Source organism: Emydura macquarii, unplaced genomic scaffold (genome assembly GCF_026122565.2).
Source record: "Emydura macquarii macquarii isolate MOO-44397 ecotype Brisbane River unplaced genomic scaffold, CSIRO-AGI_Emac_v2 contig_1043, whole genome shotgun sequence".
NCBI classification, from domain to species: domain Eukaryota; kingdom Metazoa; phylum Chordata; order Testudines; family Chelidae; genus Emydura; species Emydura macquarii.
The window spans coordinates 10,530,437-10,551,726 of record NW_027131180.1 but is presented as its reverse complement, the minus strand read 5'-3'; the positions used below and the strand labels follow the sequence as shown (position 1 = coordinate 10,551,726).

The window sequence follows — 21,290 nt, the reverse complement described above, 5'->3', positions numbered from 1 at the left end:
GGAAAGATTTAAAAAAAGATGGTCCCCAAGCACATTTTAATAAACGCTCTAAAACTTTTGTGAAAGTCTCTCAGTAAAATAGGTGACATTCAGAACACGTAATGGTGTGATATTGGATAGTGGTTTATGGACAAGAACTGGGGGTGGCCACATTATAATAATGCAGGCCATCCCAAACTAGTACCAATACAATCTTTACACCACATTGTAATAAGGATGTGAATACAGGAGAGCTGGTAAGAGATTATTTCCTGGCACCAGACCCATGATATGGTTGAGGGTTACAAAATCGTAAACCCCTGTGATCTTATCAGAACTATGCTTCAGTTTGCAAAAGGAATGAACAATGTACATTTTTATGATGCATTATCTTTTTTATTGTCTTTGTTCACACACTAATTTGCAAAATTCAGTAATTTGCAATGGGTTTCCTAATCACTAGGGCAAATTAGTGAAGTTCTACCGGAAAGTGCTACCTGTGTGCTAACTTATTGCATTTATTTTACACTTGGGCCATGTCACCTATACACTGCTACATCTCTACTTTGACTATGGATGGTTCTACACTTCAAACTGGGGTGTGATTCTTAGCTCAAGGAGACATACCTGCATTAGCTTTGATCAACCTAGTGCATTAAAATTAAATGTAGCTGTGGCAGCATGAGTGGCAGAAGACTTGTCTGAGACTCTACATATGCAGTCAGGTGGCTAGCCCCTCCTGACACACTACTGCAGCTACACTGCTATATTTAATGCGCTACCTCTATCAGAGCTAGCTTGGGTATGTCTCCTGGATCTAGAAAGTACACTTCCAGCTCGAAGTGCAGACATACTCTAAAAGAAATATTCCAAACCTTTGAGCAGCTTTCAACACTTGAAATCTATACAAAGGGACTCTGTTGCAGGGACTCTACACAGAAAACACAATCTGATTTAATACTGCCAGTCTCCTAGACAAAGTAGGCATCATTAGGTCCATATGGTTTTCATATCTGAAACAGCAGTGCCCCAAAAGGGACATGGTTTCATAGAATCATAGAAGATTAGGGTTGGAAGGGACCCCAGGAGGCCATCTAGTCTAACCCCCCTGCTCAAAGCAGGACCAGTCCCAACTAAATCATCCCAGCCAGGGCTTTGTCAAGCCAGGCCTTAAAAACCTCTAATGATGGAGATTCCACCACCTCCCTAGGTAGCCCATTTCAGTGCTTCACCAAAGTTTTTCTTAATATCTAAACTAGACCTCCCCCACTGCAATTAGAGACCATTGCTCCTTGTTTTGCATCTGCCACCACTGAAAAGAAGCCTAGCTCCATCATCCGTGGAACTCCCCTGCAGGTAGTTGAAGGCCGCTATCAAATCCCCCCCGTTGCTCTTCTCTTCTGCAGACTAAACAAGCCCAGTTCCTTCAGCCTTGCCTCATAAGTCATGTGCTCCAGCCCGCCTCTGAACTCTTTCCAGTTTGTCCACATCCTTTGTGTAGTGGAGGGTCCAAAACTGGACATAATACTCCAAATGCAGCCTCACCAATGCCGAATAAGGGGAATAAACACTTCCCTCGATCTGCTGGCAATGCTCCTAGTAATGCAGCCCAATATGCCATTAACCTTGTTGGCAATCAGGGCACCCTGTTGATTCATATCCAGCTTCTTGTCCATTGTAACCCTTTCTGCAGAACTGCTGCCTAGCCAGTCAGTCCCCACTCTGTAGCAGTGCCTGGGATTCTTCCGTCTTACGTGCAGGACTCTGCACTTGTCCTTGTTGAGCCTCATCAGATTTCTTTTGGCTCAATGCTCCAATTTGTCTGGATCACTTTGTATCCTATCCCTACCCCCCAAGGTATCTACCACTCCCCCCAGGGTGCAATCCACCCCATCCTCTAGATCATTAATGAAGATGTTGAACAAAAAAGATGGTGGTTTCACCTCAAAGGTGGTGAAGTACATCGCAAGCCCAATTTGACAAAACAGTTACCTTTGATTTAAGCACATGCTTAAGAGCCTTGCTGTTTGGGATTACATTTAAACATGCATTTAAAGATAAGCATGTACTGAGTGCTTGATCCAAAACCCATTGAAGTCAGGGGAAGACTTTCTATTGGCTTCAGTGGATTGTGGACCAGGTCCTAAGGGCTTTGCTAAATCAGGGTCCAAAAAAAGATCTCTGCACATTACTCTGGGAGCAAGATGCATCTGTAACTGAATGTAAAATCCTCTTTCAGCTCTAAGGTGGAATGACAGTTACGTATAAGGAAGTATAAATAGGCAAATACCAGTGGTATTGCCGATTGTGTGTTTACATGATATGTAAACTCTTTCAGAAAAAGAGAACATCTAACGTGGATGGCTAACCTCGAAAGCTAAAAATTTCTTCAACTAAAATCATTAATAACAATAGTTCTCTTTATTTAGTTTGTGCATTTGACAGCACTTTGTATGTATAGTCAGTTTCATTGTTTTTCCTAGATAAGCAGTTCCCCCTGTTGGATGGGTCTTTCATGCAGAAAAGAGGAGAGAAAAGCCTCTCTTATAAAATACGGCCTAGTTGGAATGAGGCTAGCCTGGGACACAGGATACCAGTTTCAATTCCTTGCTATGCCAGAGACTTCCTGAGTGACCTTGGGCAAATCACTTAGTCTCGCTCTCTGTGTTTCAATTCCCCTCACAGGGGTGTTGTGAAGCTAAATGCATAAGAGATGATGAAGTGCTTTGAATCTTTAATGATGAGGACCAAATAAGTACTATGTAGTATGTAAAAACCAGATCTGAACTGAGAAATGTAGGTTACTTAAAGGGCAACATCTGGTGTAAATTAATCAAATTTAGGGAGTCTGATATACTATAATGATTTTCTCTTACTCACTTTTTTTCTTCAACAGGGCAACATTTGGCTCTTAGTGTCCCAGCTCCCATCTGTACAAAATGTCAGACATTGGCTGAAGAGAGATCTTGTCAATCAGAAATCTGTAATGGCATCCTATGGACTTTCACCACTAGAGGGCAATATAGCAACACACATGATTACATTTCCCTTCTTTAAAAAAATAAAATAACCCAGTCTATTGAAATGAAAATTTATTTGTACAGTGTATTACACTCACACACAAATTACATTAACAGAACATTATTAAGGCTGCAAAGTCAAGCACTCTAATCAGGAAATGCCCAAATTAAGGTTGCCTGTGCAACCTTCATTTGCCCTCTTTGTGCATAAGAATTATGACACAGTCTTTAATTACACAATCGCAAACTATTTTGTTCTACAGGACCCCTGCCTCATCCAGTGCTCAGGAAGGACCTGCTCTGCAGATGAACACGGTTGAGTAGAGAAGGAGACTGTTGTCTGTAGGACGCCTGCTTCATTTGTTGCAGAAGTTAGAAGGTGCATAGAGAAAAAGACAGGAGATAGTAGAACCAGAAAGGCTAAGACCATTGAATATTCCACTGGAGAATTAGAATCTATTGCTGCCTCTGCCACAGCGTTCCTGTGTGATGCTGGGCAAGTCACTGCAACCAAACTTTTCAGAAGTTGTTACTAACTGTGTGTTCCTTATTTTACTGGGTGCTTGACTTGAGACATTGGGGTCCGATTTGCAGAACTGCTGAGCACATTCAACCCTGGTCTACACTTACCACGCGATTCGGCGGCAGTCGATGGGAGTTATGCAAACCATGCAGAGTAGTTTGCGTAACTCACGTCGACTGCTCTGCTTCCCTTCTGCGTGCTGTCTACACTGTGCTGTGCCGACAGGAACAGCGTTCCTGTTGATGCAGTGCTACGCTTCTTGAGGGGGTGGTTTTTCTCAGTCAACTTCCTGATTGATTGAGCGGGTCTATACTGACGCTCAGTCGATCCAGAAAGATCAATCTGGTGGCGGCGAATTTGCCACCGTCAGTATAGACATGGCCTCAGTTGCAAACGAAGTCAATGGGAAGTGTGCTTGAATGTATAAAGTGCTACAGAATGCTAAGTACTTTGAAAAATCAGGCCCTGTGCAGCTTAACGTGGGCGCTCCTAATCAGTGGATACTTTTGACCTGAATCTATCTGGGCTAGATCTACAAAGGGATTTAGGCACCTAATTGCCACTTAGACATTTCAAGTACTTAAGTCCAAAATTTAGATTCTTAACCCTTCTCCCTCCATCCTCCACTCAACTGAAGCCTAACTTTACAGGCACCTAAATTCCCTTGATGCCTAAGTGTCATCTGGTGAAGGCCCCTAGGCACCTACATTTCTGCCAGTGGGCATGTCTACAGTCATCTCAATCTTTAGGCCACTGGGCTACTTTGCACCTAAGCCCTAGTGGGATTCACAAGCTAGGCATGCCCATACCTATTTCACTTTTGGGGCCTGAGCCACTAGGGGTGCTCAGAGCATGCCTAACCTCCATAAAACCAGCCAGCAGAAGAAGATAGTCATGCCCCCTACTACACCCACTGTTCACCCAGGTTAGAGCACTTACCTAGGTTCAAATCTTACCTCTGCCTGATGTCAAGCAGGGACTTGAACTTAGGACTCCTACCTCCCAAGTGAGTGTTTCAGCTACTGGGTATTCTGGGGTGGGGGCCTCTCACTGTCTCCTGTTGAAGCTGTTCCATTGTTTATAAAGTCAGGGTCCAGACAACCCAGGGGGAGAACTGGGAGTCCGAACCCAAAGAATAAGCAGTTGAATCAACTGATGTATGAAATATTATTGTACTATAGAAACATATTGATGAGAGGTTTTTCTGAAAGCTGGTGACTTGGCAGTCATGAATATCATGGTATGATGTATGCATGCTAGAAATACATTCCTAAATGTGTTTTAGGGGCAAACTTGATAAACCTACCTTAGATAAATCCTACTTTAGACAAAGGAATATGAATTTATCTGTTGGGGGTCAAGCTTTGTAAGCCACAGATAATGAAAGTACATTTACGTATAAGGTAAACAAAGCAATCAAGCTAACATGCGGCAGAGGAAACAGCTTGGTGAGCACACCCCAAGAGGTCTTGAGGCAAAGACAATAGACTTTGGGAAACATAAGGGGAGCAAAAAGCCACTCTAATTACTCATCACCTAAGGGGGAAAGGGGACAGCACCCTCCGAGTCTGTGAATGTCAGATCCTCCTACCAAAAGGGCTGGAGAAGCTGCTAGCTTGATATAAATGATAAAGCTGTTTAGGCAAAGACTGTAGTTTGCTAAAGTTATGTCTGGGACATTAGAAACTGTGTTTATACTTTTATTTGTAACCATTTCAGTCTCTGTTATTCTTGCTTAGTATCACTTAAATCTATATTCTTTATTAATAAACTTATGCTTCATTTTACTATAAACTCAGTGTTGTATGTTGAAGTGAAGTCTGGGGCCTCACTTAAGCCAACAGGATGGTGTGTGCACTGGCTCTTTGGAGGCAGTGGGTTTGTTAATGTCTGGGAGGGGGACTGGACACTGCAAAAAGACATCTGGGGAACTCAGGAACTGGGGTTCACTGAATGTTACCTCTAAGGTGAGGTTAAGATTGGCAGAGTCTCAAGATGTTTGCAGGTGAGGCGGACAGACTGATGTGGCAGACAGCTGACATAGTTTACGCCCCTTGCTGAGGCAGAAGGGTAACACAGTGGTTTATGGTGCTGGGTGTTCTGAGGAGCACAGCACAACTTAAATATCTGTTGGGCCAGCAAGAGAGTGAAAATGACTCTATAGCCTGGCTGTTAGGGCATTCACCTTCGGCACTCAGGTTCCAGGCTCTGTGCCAATGAATGTTTATGTATTTTATGCATAGGGACCTGGGATTTCCAAACATTTGAGTGCTTGCTTAACCACCTTGATAGTGTTCTTTTATTGGAGGGGGTTGTCTGTGTAACACACACACAGGTGGTGCTACCAACTCCATCTATAGCTAAGGGTGTCTGACACTTTCAATTATAAGACCCTGTTTTCAGTTGATTATAATTTGCCAAATTTTAATGATTCAAGCTGGAATTTTCCATGCCAGGAGTCGTCCTCAGGCTGAAATTTTTGGGAAAGTTTCAGCTAAAACAGTTCAGCCATTTCCAAGAACAAGATTAAGGAAAAAATGCATTCTTTCACCGATGTTAAAAAAAAAAAATCTTACAACTGTTTCATTGAGACGTTCTAGTGCTTCTGTGGTTTGGAAGTAGCAGTGTGCCCTTTGCCACATCCATGCAATTGCACCTATACTTGGCCAAGTTATGAGCCTTTAAAAACAAAAATTTTGATCTCACATACTGTGACATTCCAGGTGCAATCCAGACCAGTGAAGGGCTATGATGCAGCCCCCTTTGTCCTGCAACCTGGGGTACCTCACAGTGCTTTGCTGCTGTAACTCCCAACCTGTATCCTCACAAACAGCCAGATATTATGCAGCTCAACCCTGAGTGTCTGTGTATAGTTAAAGCCCTGGTTCAGCAACTCTGACCCCAGCAGCCTGTTAGAAAACACCAGACACGCTATGGCTTCCAGCAGCCTTGCTTACTATCTGCAGGGTGACCCCAACGCCATCCCAGTCCTGGATTTTTTCCCAAAAATACGTGTTTTGCACTGTTTAGCCCCCTCCTGGACAGTCCAGATATATTAGGTCCGTTGTACCTCTAAGGGGATCAAGAAACAACAGTCTGCTACCTTAAATGAAGTTACCCAAATAATTCACAACACTGGATTAGTTTTAATTAAAGAATAAAACAAGTTTACTTAACTACAAAGAGAGATTTTAGGTGAGTACAAGCACAAGGCATTAATGTCAGAAATGGTTAGAAGAGAAATAAAGATAAAACACGTCCTAGTACTAAAACTTAACAAACTAGACTTGGTTCAAGGTGAAATTCTTACCACCAGCTTCCAGAACAGGGCTGACCAAATTTCAGATCAAGATCTGCTCCCAAAGGCCCGTGGCTGTTTCTTTTGTCTTCTTTGGTAGAAAAGAGACATGGACAGGGAAATAACTTGGAATGTTTTTGCCCCTCACTTTTATAATCAGTCACCCTTTGAAATGTATTTTCCTGAGGGTTACCCCTTAGTTAAAAGTTCATTCCTACTGTGATCAGGTGCCTGGGATGGACCACACTGAGAATGCCAAACTCAGGGCAGATTGCAAGAAACAGGGCAGACAGTGCCCCAAAACTGGTGGTTTATTCTATAATTAGATTTCCCTAACCAATAACAAACGAACTTCCGTCACACTACAGCAGTTAACAAGAAGCCAAACACAGTCCTCTTTAGGCATTCCAGTCCTTGTCTCCCATCCAGACTAACAGGTCTAATGTAGTGAGAGGTTACTGAAAAACCCAATTCACCATATCTGGGGTTCTACTAACCCCAAAGGATCAGACACTTACACCCAGGTCAATATGCATTTTATATCTTACCCAAATATCATGCTGTCAGACAATCCTTAGTAAACTAACTAAAGATTTATTAATAAAAGAAAAGAAAAGAAAAGTGTAATTGAATGGTTAAGGAATCATATACGTACAAGCAATTTTCAGTCTTCATAGATCAGGATCATAGCAGTGATGGAACAGACTGATGGCTTACAAAAGTCTCTGAGGTAACTTTTAAGGTCCTCAGTCCATTGTTCAAAGTGCTTATTTTGGCTGCAAATCCACAGTCCAGAGAATTGAAACAGGAATGAGGCAAATCAGTAATGCCCCAGCTTGCAATTTATAGCCCAGTCCAGGTGCATGGAAAGTTACTGGCCCAATATGGAGTCCAGGGTCACATGAGCACAGAGAGTTACAGGAAAAAGATGGAGTCTTAGGTCCCATGTCATCATTACATGTCTTTGCATGGTTTGTTGAATTGCAGAGGTGGCCATTGGCCCCACGCTGTCTGAGGCATCCACAGGAAAGGCTTATTGGGTGGGATGAGTTTCTTCAATGCCCACTGTGAGGGTGGAGAGTCTTTAATGGGCCATCAAGACATAACTAGCTAGTCCTGGTGTAAATCTATCTGGGAGGATGTCACCCTGGCATACAACACATGTTTGAGATACAGATACATAACCAATATTCATAACATCAGTTACAAAGATGATACATACATATAAACAAGACCATCATGCTAGCAATTCATAACTTTTCTCTTGATACTTTACATGACATAATTTGTACAAGATTTATGGAAATTGTGTAACAGAGATAATAACAGTGATATAACTGATCACCTTTCTTATACACAGCATCACACCCGCTATGAGAACAGAAACAAGGAGTCTCAGCGGTGAAAGAGGCTTCATGCTGTTGTTTGCTAAAATGCAGATTTGCCTTGTTTCCCTCTTGCTATTTCAAGGACCTTGTTTAATACTTATATGTAAATTGAAGTAAACACATATTCCTTTGTTTAAGACCTGCTTGACTAGTTCTGCCTAATCAGGGTTATGGGGGTTTGAATCTATGCCGTCAACGTCGCTCAGGGGGAATTCACAACTTTACATATACTGTTGCTAGACACGTTTCATCATAGTATGATTGATCCGTGAGTTTTAGTTTTCAAAATAATACCTTACAAGGCCTATGCTGTACAGAGATTATTACAATGGCATATCTATACAGGGTGTGAATACTGGGTGCATTCCGTCACACATGCTCAGGACAGACTGGGTAAAAAGGGAGCTCACATCTCTGAAGATTCTGTCTGTAATGAGCAGGGCAGCAGGGGGCTGAACAGAACTTTCCCTACAATTGTGCCTCCTGGCAGCAAGAGGCAGGCGGGGTCATGGCAGTGGCCACAGAAACTGAAAACTGGGAGACTTGTCTCCCCTGTGCTCTCAGTGTTCCCCTGATTGCACTCAGGCAGCGAGGAGGAGGAGGAATCAGCCTGACTCAAATGCAGATGGGATAGTAGGAGCCAGAGGGAGACAAAACACAAGGCTGGGCACAGAGGAGGAAGTCGGGGGTTGGATAGGAGCAGAGGGGGAGCGGGAGCAGGAAATGTAGGTGGATAGGAGAAGGGTGGCCAGGATCACAGGGACAGAAGGGTTTATAACCAGGGCTTAATTTGTGCCAGGGCTGAACCCTGGCATCTCTAGGCTTGGCAGTTCATAGCCCTGCACCTGTGGGCTTCAGTTATGAAAGTAAAAAAAAGTTGCTTGAGCCCTGGCCCCTCTTTCATTACAAATAAGCACTGTACTATAACCGCTAGTGAACACTCCCCTCCAGAATTGGGACTGGAACCCAGAAGTCCTGAGTCTCACCATTCCTCAGCTGTTGGCAAAGGGTACATCACTTTCCCCTCTAATGGCTGATGCACAGAAAGGGTAACTGCCAGCTACCAGTTGCTACAGTGGTAGAGGACTGTGCTGTGGATCTAATGGTCCCAAGACTGCTGGGGACTCAAGGTGGGGGTCAATACGGTCTCACATGATGACATTTCTGTTTTTAATTTTTTTTAAATAAAGATGAGGAACACAAGAGTTCTAGACACATGACGTATTCCATACGGCCCTTCCCTCACACCACTCAGGAGTTCCACATTTGCTTAAAGGAAATAGAAGTTAGCTTAATGTCACCAGAAACCTAATAGAGTCCTGGGGATCCCACTGGGGTGGAAGGTGATAGGCCAAAGAGTAACTAAAGTCTAGTTCCCACTGGAACTGGATTCTCTGGGTCTGATTCTCCATCATCCTGCACCTTATGTAGCCATGTACTTTAGCGAGTGTAAAATGCTTCTATTATGGTGATGTAACTAGGGCAATGACAAATCAAACATTCCCTCTCTCATTGTTCCAACTGCACATGCGTGATGCAGGTAACCTGCTCATGCTGCAGTAGCTGCTAGCCCACTCTCTGAACCGAGCGGTGACCCAACTGTGTCTGTCCCAGACGAGACTTCATGTTCTGTGGGCAACTTGGTGCTCGCGAGAGCCCTGGAGAGTGAAGTCCAGAACTGGCCTGTCAGATGGCCTAGCAGTATGGGATGCTCCAATCACACAGCAGAGGGGCTGATTCCACAGCAAGGCAATGCTCAGCAACATAATTTGAAGCAGGAGGAAACAAACTCCAAGAAGGGAGAAAGGTTTGAAGCCTCCCCTGGGTTCTAATAGAAAATAATAAAATAAACTCATAAGTAAAGGGAGATGAACACAGGGACATCTCCTGCTGTCTCCTGAGAGGTGCCAGTCCATGCAATTCCACCCCCACCCCAAGATTACTCCTTCAGGACGAAAGGATTGTGATGAGTCTGAACCCCCCCAGCTGCTGGCACTGGGAGGGTGTTAATAGAATTCCGGGGAGGGGAGGGGCTAGGCCAGTCTCACCTGGTTACTGCAGGAATTTTCACTGTGCCCTGCCCCACCCTAGCTGCCTCCAGGGTATAAAGCTGCCAGGCTAAGAGTAGGTAGTTTATGGGTTATTACTAGGAAATCATCATGGGTGGTGTAGGGCAGAGTGGGTATTCTTTGAGCATTGTGCTTGTCTTTGTATCATGTTGTTCCTTGGCATTGGGAACTTGGACTGGTTTTTCAGAGGACCCTAGCTTCTTGGTCTGTGGGCAGAAAAGCTTGCAGTTTACTCTGCCTCCAAACAAGAGTGGGAGGATGTCCCTTGAACTGAGTGCTTGGGGTAAGTAAGGTCAATGCTAGAAGACCCTTTCTGTGTCTTCCCATGCCAGGGTGTGGATATACTGAGAGGGAATAGAGGTGAATGTCTGCTTTGGTTTGTGTGTGGTCTGATAGCAAAGCCTTAGCTAACAACTTGCTCATCCCTAGTGAGTAACTGCTTACATGAATCTGAATTCATACTTACAATAATGCTGCTGTGACTGGTGTTGCCTCTGATGCTAGGTGCCTGCATGTGACTCATCTACTTCTAGTCTCTCTATGTAGACCCTAAGATTAGTCCAAACCCTATTTCTTATAGACTGCTAAAAGTGGGAGCAGCGCTATTAATAGCTAGTTAAACTCCTTCATCCACTTTCTGCTGTACTGGAGACTGATCTCCTTGTTCTTACCTCTTATGGTTCCCTAGATACCATTGGGAGGTTACATTCACTACAGAATGACTCCACCTGTGGGGTTTGGGTGTATCAGACTGAAGATGGCTCCAGGAAAGTTGATGCCTCCTATGATGGCTGTTATATCTATGAATGGGTGAGTGACCTTATGGTACCTGCACAGGGTTCTGTTAATGCATCTCTAACAGTCCTGATTCCTGTGGGTTTCTATTCCCCAGGATGGCCATTACCTGATGGTGGTTGGGATTGAAGGAACAGATGCAGGTGGGCGCCAGACCCTCCATGAAGAGAAAGTGCTCAGGTGTTCCACTGCCCAGCCAGGTAAGGGTTTAATGTCTTATTTGGAACACCCCCACCTGTGGGTGGCTGCTATGACTAAGGGTGAGTGAATACTTTTAATCTAAAGATGGCTGCTCTCCTCCAGTTAGCCTAGGGGAGGCTTACACAAAGAAGGCCCATCTGTTGTCCTTTTCTCCTCCTCCTCATGGTAAGGTAGCAATTACAGAGCCAGTGACACACAAACCTCCTAGTTCTTGCTCACCCTCCTTTGCCAGGGTGCATCCCCACCACACCTCTGGTTGGCTGTACTTCTCAAAGTATGAGGCTGGAGTTGATTGTATTTCATACTGCATTAGCACCTGGAGACCCTAGTTAGGGACTGAGAATTGTTCTAGGCCAGTTATATTCAAACCTCAGTGGTTCAGGAGCCATATTAGCAATCAATATTGCACAAAAAGCCACAGTACTATGAACTTATTTCATTTAAAATATAAATATATACGTACAAACTTTCTTTAGCAAAATGACTGGCCAAGTATATTAATTACAATTGATTAATAACAGTAAAAGCATCCTGATTGGCTGTCAATTAAATCAGTGTTTAATATCATGTGCTGTAAAAAGCCCCAGGAGACATATTAAAGAGCCTCTTGTGCCTCACTCTGAGTATTGCAGTTCAAGAGTTGTAGACTGTGTACTACAGCCTACGTCTCATTTTCCCCCAACTCTCAAACTTATCAAGGTGTCCTGTTCAGTAAAGAACTTAACATTTTGTTTAACATGCATGAATTTTAATGAGTCTTGAGTCTGGGATTATGCAGCTCAGGTCTCAGACTCCAGCCCCTCAGAGTATTTCTGAGCTGGATGCATCTACCCTGCACGAGACCTACCTACACCACAGCACTCTAGTCTGAAGTGCGTTTTAAACTTACATCCTCACAGGGCTGTTGTGAGGGTTGTCAGCCCACTGTGAAGTAGTATCCCCATGTCACAGATAGGAAGACTGAGGCAAGGAGATTAATAGACTTGCCCAAGGCTAGGTGGCAAATCTACTCCTAGCTCTGGTATTGAACTTGAGGGGTGCCTGCCTCCTAGCCTGGTGCTCAAGACTCTGGACAATGCTACCTCCCAGCAACTGAGCTGAGCCTCTTAAAAACCTGCATGTGTCCAGAGGGCAATCCTCCTGCCCCCAGCCCAGGCAGGATGGCATAGGCTCAGTGGCCCATCCAATCTTCTTTGTCTCTTCTGGTCTCTCTATGGATTTCCAATGATCTCTCTCAGCCCTAGATGCTCCAAGCCCCAGTGTCTGTGCTGCCATCCAGAGCCAGGACAGATTGCCCTGTGCCTCTCCACCCATCACACAGGGAGACTGTGAAGAACAAGGCTGTTGCTACAATCCCACTGATAGGCTGAATCCTTGTTACTATGGCAATACAGGCAAGTTTCTATGCACCTGACAATACAGCTGACAGTAATCATCAGGGGGAGGCAGGAGGGAAGTGGTTGGTGTACCTAGCATCAAAGTCTGAGTGGGGCTCGCACATACCTTATGCTGTGCTAGTCTTTTAGCCCTGCTTAGATTAATTTTCCACTCTCCATAAGAATGGAGACTAAGTGCTTCTGCCATGTACTGTAACAAACCCAGCCTCATGGCCCAGAATCCATCCCACATTCCCTATTGGCACTGTAGTGGCCAATATGGAGTCTGTCTAGGTACCTCTAGGCACCTAGCATTTGCCCCTTGGTGTCCCCTGGAGGGGTGCAGTGGAGCTTGGTGGGGGTCTGGCTCAGATAGGGGTAAAGCTAGTGACTTCCGATCCATTGCTCTAAGACTCTTCCCCAGATGGAGGACACACCCACCACACACACATACACCTTGTCTTCACTGTCACTTGCTCACTTCCAGTGACCGCACAGTGCACTCCAGATGGCCAGTTCTCCATTGCGGTTTCTCGGGATGTGACTCTGCCACCCCTGATCCTGGACTCAGTGCATCTGGCCAGTGGGAGCAGTGCTGGCTGTGTCCCTGTGGTGAAGAACAATGCCTTTGTCCTGTTCCAGTTTCCACACTCTGCCTGTGGCACCACTTTCCAGGTAAGGGCTGGGGAGGCCAAGATAGTATCACTAGACTGGAAGAGCAGGGTTTTGTGGGTCAAGAACCAGGTGCACTAGTCCAATGCCAAATCCTATGGGGGGGGGATCTCCGGGTTCTAATGTCTCAACTCACCATGAAAGGGGCAGAGCTGAGGGGTCATTGATAGATCTTCCATTGCAGATGGTTGGAGACCAGGTTGTGTATGAAAATGAACTGGTGGCATCCCGGGATGTGAGAACCTTGAGTCTAGGATCCATCACCCGGGACAGCATCTTCCGGTAACCTCATGAGGCTTGCATTCCTAGTCACCCCTCTGCCTCTATAGAGCTGCCTCTTCTGTGAGCCTCATCAGTCTGATCATTCTTGTCTCAGACATTCAGGACCAGATACTTCTCCAGCAAGCCCTTACATTGCATTACCAGTAACTACAGAGTGACTCCCCCCACCATCCTGGATTCTCCTAGCTCATTTCAGGGACACAGGCCATGAGGCTCAAGGAGGTGGGAGGTGACTTATAAACCCCAATATCTCCTTGCACTGAATTACTGGTTGCCACCCTTTCCTTCTGGGTAGGAAGGATTCTTGATACTTTAAACATACTATCTCCCTCCTGACTGGTGCCCACCCACACCCCAAACTAATGTCGACAATGGCTGGCTGGTCCTGACTAGCTTGTCAGGCTTGATGGCTTCTCTCCCCCACCAGGTTGCATGTCCGCTGCAGCTACTCCACCAGTGGCATCTTGCTTCCTCTGAGCATCCAGGTCTTCACCCTGCCACCACCCCCTGCTGTGTCCCAGCCTGGACCCCTCACACTGGAGCTGCGCATTGCCAGAGGTAGCTCTTCAGCCGTCTGGGAGGGTCTCCTTCTTACTAGGTGCAGGATTTTGGTCTAGGCCTGCATTTCCCCCCTTGAATGGGAGGCCAGGCTGAATGCAGTGTACAGTGAGTCTGGGGAGGCAAGGGAAATAAGACTGAGTGTCCTAGGCTTGGGGTTATGGCTGTGACTGAGTTGTCAGTCCATCAATGTGATTGGACGAAGGGTTCAATAACTTCCTCTTTGGAGGAAACTACTTCTCTAGCCAGTAAGAAAAGGCTGCTCTGCTGATGTATCTTGGGGTAGGGTGGCCAGTTTTGGTTGGACCTCTTCATGTGATGAAGCCTCCAGGAATATCTTTAATTAAAGATAATCTTTAATTCCTGGAGATGCCAGGACAATCCTGTCAGGCTGGCAATCCTAATTCTGGTTTTTAATTCAAATATTGAAAACACTCCCCACCACCCCCAAACTGAAGTTAATGGGGATGTAAGCCATACATGTTTGACTAAACGTCTCTAGTTGTCTGAACTACAGCAACTTCTGTCATCTGTTTGTTGCAGAGCAGGGTTATGGCTCCTACTATGCAGACAGAGACTACCCTGTGGTGAAGGTCCTGCGTGACCCCATTTATGTGGAGGTCCGTATCCTGCAGAGAACTGACCCAAACTTAGTTCTGCTTCTCCACCAGTGCTGGGCTACTCCCAGTGCCAATCCTCAGCAGCAGCCACAGTGGCCGATCTTGGTGGACGGGTGAGTGACTGGTGGTAGAGGGGTGAGAAGTCCCACTGGATGAGGGGAGTGTAGGCCACCACTTAAGTACTGCTTTCCTCATTCCTAGGTGTCCCTACACAGGAGACAACTACCAAACCCAGCTGGTGCCTGTGGGAACAATTGTAGGGCAGCAGTTCCCATCGCACTACCAACGCTTCATCATCAGCACCTTCACCTTCGTGGATTCTGCTTCCCAGCAGACATTTACAGGCCCAGTATGACACCACCCCCACCCCAAAAATCATAAGGGACCCTTCCAAATCCATGGTGTTGGCTTCCCCTCCTGGCACCTGCATCAGGGAGGGGCAATGGCTCTAAAAAGCCATGGCTACATGTATGGGAGAATGGTTCTTGTCAGATAGCCCAGTGTAACTGTCAGCTACTAGAGATCTGGGAAACCTTGCCCAATGGGACAGGCTTTCAACTTGGAGATGGGTGGAGCCATTCTAGGGATGGATCTAGGATCTCAGGCACTCACTGTGCCAGGTGAGTCCCATATTGTACCAAGCCATTCAGTCGGAAGATAGAGTCCAAGCAGAGAGCTGAACCTAGTCCTAGGAGAGGGTAGGGGCAGCAGGCATCTGAACAGCTCCTGTGGGGCAATGCATTACAATAGGAAAATGGAGCTTAAAGGCACTGATGCAAAACAAACACCTCAGGTTAGTCTTACCCAATCTATATTGGGTCAAGACTTCTGGAGGAAGTTTTTTCAATTTTGCAGAAATTGTACTTTCCATCAAATGTTCTGAGGGGAGGAGTGACTCCTATCCAGCTCTACATTAGACATTCCTTGTCTAACCTTCTGCATCATACAACTCTCCAATGGTCATCTCTTCTAGATGCTCTCCCTTCCATTGAATGACTGGGTTTAGGCCTAACTTATCCATGCAGGCTGAGAATCCTCCAGTTCTGCTGCTTGAGCAAGTCTTGCTGGGGTGGGAGAGCAACTCCAGAGCCTTGGTGTGTTGCCACCTTCACCGAATGGGGAGGGTGACCCTGAAATGCATTATCACCAAGGCACTGAGTTGGGAAGAGGGTTCCCTCAACTTGAGCATATGCTCACACCCTTAACTGCAGGTCATCCTGGCTCAAGGATGCAAAGGCAGCCCACTAAACTTGTTCAAAAGGGGCTTTAGGGCAGTAGGCTCTGAACTGCAAGAGCATCAGGGCCCTAAGCACCTCACCTTTCCTCTAGGTGTACCTGCACTGCAGTGCATCAGTATGCCAGCCCTCCATGCTAACCACCTGCACCATCTCCTGCCCTTCTGCAGTCCGTGAGTATCTTGGCCTTTCTGTCCCCCATCTCCATAAGATGGGATGTGGGTAGCTGGCAGGCATCAGGGGGCTTCTCTACCACCTGTTCTGAGGAACTAGGAGTGTTGTCATTCACCTCATCTGCTCACTCATGAAGCTCTCCCTTCTGGGTACACTCCCTCTGATACTGGGGAGTAACTTGATTCTTGCATAGGGTAGCTCCTGTTGTCCACTGCCTCTGACATGAGAAGTGAGAATTTGGCTTCCAAGTGGAAAAGGTGTTGTACTCAATCCCTGACCAGTTGCCTGCCCTAGCTATGACATGAAAAGTAGACCACTTGGAGTCCCTTCTGAAGCCAAACACGTGCAGTGTGGAAGTACGGTGGGTTTCCCATCTGTGCCTTTCAGCTAACCTCTTGCTGGCCTTACAGGGGGCAGAAGGAGCTCAGAGCAGCACCTGCAGGATGGCCTTTCCCACATCACTAGCAGAGGGCCTGTGATTCTCCTTCAGGACAGGCCAAAGAGAGAGGCTGCCATGGATGGATTGGGTGAGTGTTGGAGCCATGGTGTAGGCATGTTTAAATCCTGACCTTTCCCTTAAGTCCAGAGTTGCTCCATAACAGATGAGCTGACCATAATAAAGGTCAATTCAAGGGAACTTTCCACACAGTGTCTCTGAACAAGGACACTGAGCCAGGGCAAAAACTCTGGCACTTGGTGACTCACTGTTATTGGCTCTACACTATGGGTATTCTGTCAGTCTGAGGCAGCAGATGCCATTTCAGACCTAAGGCAACACACTTCCCTCAGTGCGTGAGGGTGGGCTGGTGGCAAGAGGCCATGTCTGATCACATGATTCCTAACTTAGCCAGAGCAGGCTGGGAGCATATCTAGTTACAGATGTCTCTCTCCCTTCAGGCTTCCCACTGAACACAAGAGCATCCTGGACTCTAGCCTGGGCCACTGTAGCTCTTCTGGGGGCTCTATTCACATCTCTTGCTGCTGTGTGGTGGAGATCAAGGAGAAGTTCAGGTTGTAAAACTAGTATCAAACAATAAAAAAAGCACTTAGACATATGCTTTCTGGCTCTTCATTGAATGCCCTGGAGTCTCCAAGGTGTAGAAAGCAAATGTGAGAAGTGGTGGGAGGGGAAATGCCATTTGTTTAAGGAAACTTTCACCCACTCCTCCTACACTTGTTGTGACTACTCTTTAGGCTAATATTAGTTAGAAGGAGACTGCCTTGGCTTGGTCATCACTGGTATCTGGTAGGGACAAGCTGTTAATGTTTTTGTTTGGGTCTGAACTCAAGCCTTTGTCCTAGCTCTCACAGTCAAAAGCATGTGCCTGTGGAGCAACTGGCTTTCTGAAAGCACTTCACACTCACCAATGCATGTGCTATGTGATAAAAGAAAAGTATTGAACACCTTCCCCAGGGAAAGAACTTGCTACTTTAGCATCTCAATTGCCCCTGGAGGTGGACACAGTCCTACCTACTTGCCTTGGCCACATAACAAGCTGAACCCTGATCACTGGGGTGCATAAAATGGTGTGAAAGAGCACTCTGGGGACTCCCACCTAGAAAGCAGATGCTTCACTCAACTAGCAGCATCATTACAGAGCTTAATGTTTGAATTTTGGCTCTTAGAAGAGAGGGGTGTGATGCTCTAAAACAGTAGTGGGGCTAATCTGGTGATGTGAGCACTTGTTCAGGGTCACTCAGGTTAGTCAACCTATCTTGTCAAGTACAAATTACACTGAGGTTAACTAGCTCATTACACACTCTGGCAGAACAGGCCAGGCAAAGGGGAACCATACACCATTAGATGGATGTTCCTTTAGTATGAGGCTGCTAAAGCTAAATGCAGGAAGAAACTGTGGTTTAAAAACCTGCCGCTTGCTGAGTAATTGCTAACTAATCCCCAAACCCCTATTTTGTGTTCTCCCACATGTCACTATGATCCAGTGAAGGATGGCTGGTGATAGGTTCTTTCTTCTCTCCCCCTTCCGCCCCCCCCCCCCATTCCTTTTGTCACATAGCCAATCACATAATGCATACACCCAAGAAGGCTAAACACAACTTGCACAGACAACTTTAATTCTTGTATTTCCTGACTTGCATGTTTGCTTTTCATAGTTTTGTGTAACTTCCTAGACTTTTTACAAAAAACTCCAGTGGACATCATGCCATCCCCCAGCCATGCTGTGCTATTGGGTTGCATGGGTACCTGCAGACAGCAGAGGAATGGTGAGTGGGGGACATGGCTTTCCCTTCCAGATGTCTGGATGGGAATAATGCTTCAGTGAACACTGACCTGTCTGCTCAATTTCCCCCAACCATCTCATCTCCCATGAGGCTTGTGGTCCCAGACTTCCTTGGTCAGCCCATCCTACTTCCCATCCACATACCTCATCAGTATGTGCTCCTTCTCAGTCTTCCCCTACCACTCCTAGCCTGGGCCCTCATCCAATCTGCCTCCCCTACCTCAAGCTCCTTTCACTCTCAGCTGGCTTCCAGTCCTGGTTTCTGTACTCAGCCACTTCTAGAGTCTACTACCAAGTGTTGGTTGGTGGGTCCCGCCCCTCCCCCCCGCCGCTCTTCTCTATGCCCCTGGCTCTCCCTCTAACAACTGTGGATTTGATTTTTCATCAAACAATAGCTTGTTCTATTGAACTAAGAATTTAGGCCCAAAGCTTGATTCTGTTATACTAGGTGAAATACCCTTAGTCTTTTGGCATGTGACAAACCACCACAGCAGTTTCTGTGAGGCTTTGCATTTTGGGTATGTAGGGTGATCTATTCACTATTGTTAGTTTTGGACACACAATTTTGTTTGGAACAACCTAATATCTGGTCATTAATTATCCTATTTGTAAAGTTACCAAAAATCATTTTGTGAAGCTGTTGCTATTAAAGTACACATACTTTAAGCAATGATCTTAAAACAACATCAGGAAATGTTCTAAAACAAAATTCAATGCTAAATTTAAAATGTTCTGTAATGTCTTAAGTAAAAAAAAATGGTGGTTTCTAAAGGACACTTGTCTCCCAGTTACAAGTTAAGTACTTATTTATATTTTAATTTTTTAAACATCTTATGTGTGTGTATAAGAAAAGAGATGTTCAAGGGCATGAAAATAACTTTTATGACCCAGATGGCTGAAGACTGCCTACTCTGACCATGGGATCCACCTCAAAAAAACAAAATAAACTATGGAAAAATAATGGTCATGCCTGCAAAATATGGGTGATTGATAATCACACCAGCATGCCGATGCAGCCTGATGAAGCAAAACTCATAGAGTGGCATAAGAGCTTACTTCTATGAAAAGATGAGGACTTTAGCTTTGGTTCTACAATCATCCGCCAGGAGCATCAGTGCACACTGGCAGATCTCTGCTCCCTCTCGTCTTAGCTACCTAGCCAGTGGACTAACATGAGCAATTGAGGCTGGTAACTATACTTCATCTGTGTAGCAGTGTGTGTATGAATTGCTTTTTGGAATCTTTGTATTCACAATAAATGTGGCATATTGCCTTGTCCCCCTGAATAATGCTGCAACAGATCTTGGGGTGAGTTAGTCCCTTTCATCAATAGCCTGAATAAGACCACCAGTATGAGGTAAGGTTGTGCAGGAGCAGGTCCTATTCCTTAGCGGGTCTTTGTTTTATTTATCCTGAATAAATTAAGTATCATAGCCTGGATTCTGAAAATCTAAGATGTAACAGCTGTATTATTCAGTAACTTGGGTGCACTCAGTTGATAGAGGATGGAATTTTTCAAAAGTGCAGCATAGTGGCCAATTACTGCTCCTGTGGAAGTCAGCAGTAATAAAACTGCTTCAATAGGAGCAGTCATATCAATGCTAAATGCTTTTGAGATGCCGGCTCAGCAATTGTTCTATGTTTTAGTGAGAGATCCAAACCATCCTTTTGATTTTGTTTTTATTAGATAATGTGTATTGCATTTTGGATGTCTCTTCCTTCATGCAACAATGAAACACTTGAGCCCATGTGTGGTTTGCTAGGAGGGCCTATACCTGGCAACTGTTTGTAATGATATCTGCCATTGAAGGGAAAACAGAAAATTCTTAATACAGATCGTGACAGGTCAATGAAGAAACTGAGTTTCAAATCTTTTGTTTAATGGTTGAGGAACAATCAAGGTGCGCTTGCAAACAATTATTTCAAAACAGAACAAACTTAGGGTGGTGTACCCATTTGGTATTAGACAAAATGTCAGTCATCTGTCTTGATTTAAATTGGGAGAGGAGGAAAAATTACTTATGTGCATAATCTTGTAATGGTTTCAATAACTAGTGGTGGGGGTGAGATGGAAATGTGCTGCTACTATCACTCAACTTAATACTATAGAAAAATTGTTCAGGTGTCCAGCCCTCAGCGCAACTGCATTACACATGCTAAGTGAACGTTTGCCCTTACTAACATGCTACAGTGTGACCTAAGATAGGTGACAAAAACCAAATGGTGTCTTACATCACACGGGTGCCACCAGTGGTAGACAAATACTCTACAATGGACCAGTCAAGAAAGTGGCCTTAACTTATGTAAACAGTCAGCAAGAGAGAAGTAAACTCCTTGGCCCAAATGAATCCTAAAGTCTCAGTAGATAATGGCTGTGCAGTCCATATGCCTCCTCTCGCTCCTTCCCTCCCCTCCCCCCACAAAAGCCTAGTTCATTTGGCTCTGTTCTGAGCTAGTAGCTGCACTGCAATAATGAACAATTAACCCACTCCCCTGTCTTTATTTAGTTAACTCACTCAATTAGAAACCACAAACCAGCACCAAGAACAATTTTCACTTCTTATAGATTTTCTTCTGGCCCACTGGATATTCAGCACACTGATGGAGAAGTCTGCTTTTTTCAGTTTATTTTAACACAAAGTACATGTGAAAGCATAGCAGGGTTATGTTAATTATCTGATACAAATAGCACCTCCCTGTATCCTCTAGATGAGAATGTTGTTTAGTAGGATACCATTAGTAATCAGAGACTTCAAAACCTAATTCAGTTTTACTTCAGTGCACATATCAGAAAACTCTCTGAGGTAAAACATTCAGACTCCATGTAGTAGAAGTACAATACGATGGTTAGAAAATG

The 21,290-nt window shown here is 45.1% G+C and overlaps 1 protein-coding gene across 2 annotated transcripts; it reads left to right on the top strand.

Annotated features, from left to right (window-relative positions):
• The first annotated feature begins 10,356 nt into the window (after window positions 1-10,356).
• Window positions 10,357-17,241, top strand: LOC137150977 (zona pellucida sperm-binding protein 4-like). Of its 2 annotated transcripts, XM_067545109.1 has the most exons (12): window positions 10,357-10,560; window positions 10,966-11,087; window positions 11,170-11,272; window positions 12,512-12,667; window positions 13,137-13,324; window positions 13,506-13,603; window positions 14,031-14,161; window positions 14,705-14,894; window positions 14,983-15,130; window positions 16,111-16,189; window positions 16,601-16,717; window positions 17,088-17,241. In XM_067545109.1, the coding sequence occupies exons 1-12, from the start codon at window positions 10,368-10,370 to the stop codon at window positions 17,225-17,227; spliced, it is 1,665 nt and encodes a 554-aa protein (XP_067401210.1). In that variant the 5' UTR covers window positions 10,357-10,367; the 3' UTR covers window positions 17,228-17,241. The 2 variants fall into 2 exon arrangements, with proteins under 2 accessions (XP_067401210.1, XP_067401211.1); XM_067545110.1 differs by lacking the exon at window positions 16,111-16,189.
• The last annotated feature ends 4,049 nt before the right edge of the window (window positions 17,242-21,290 follow it).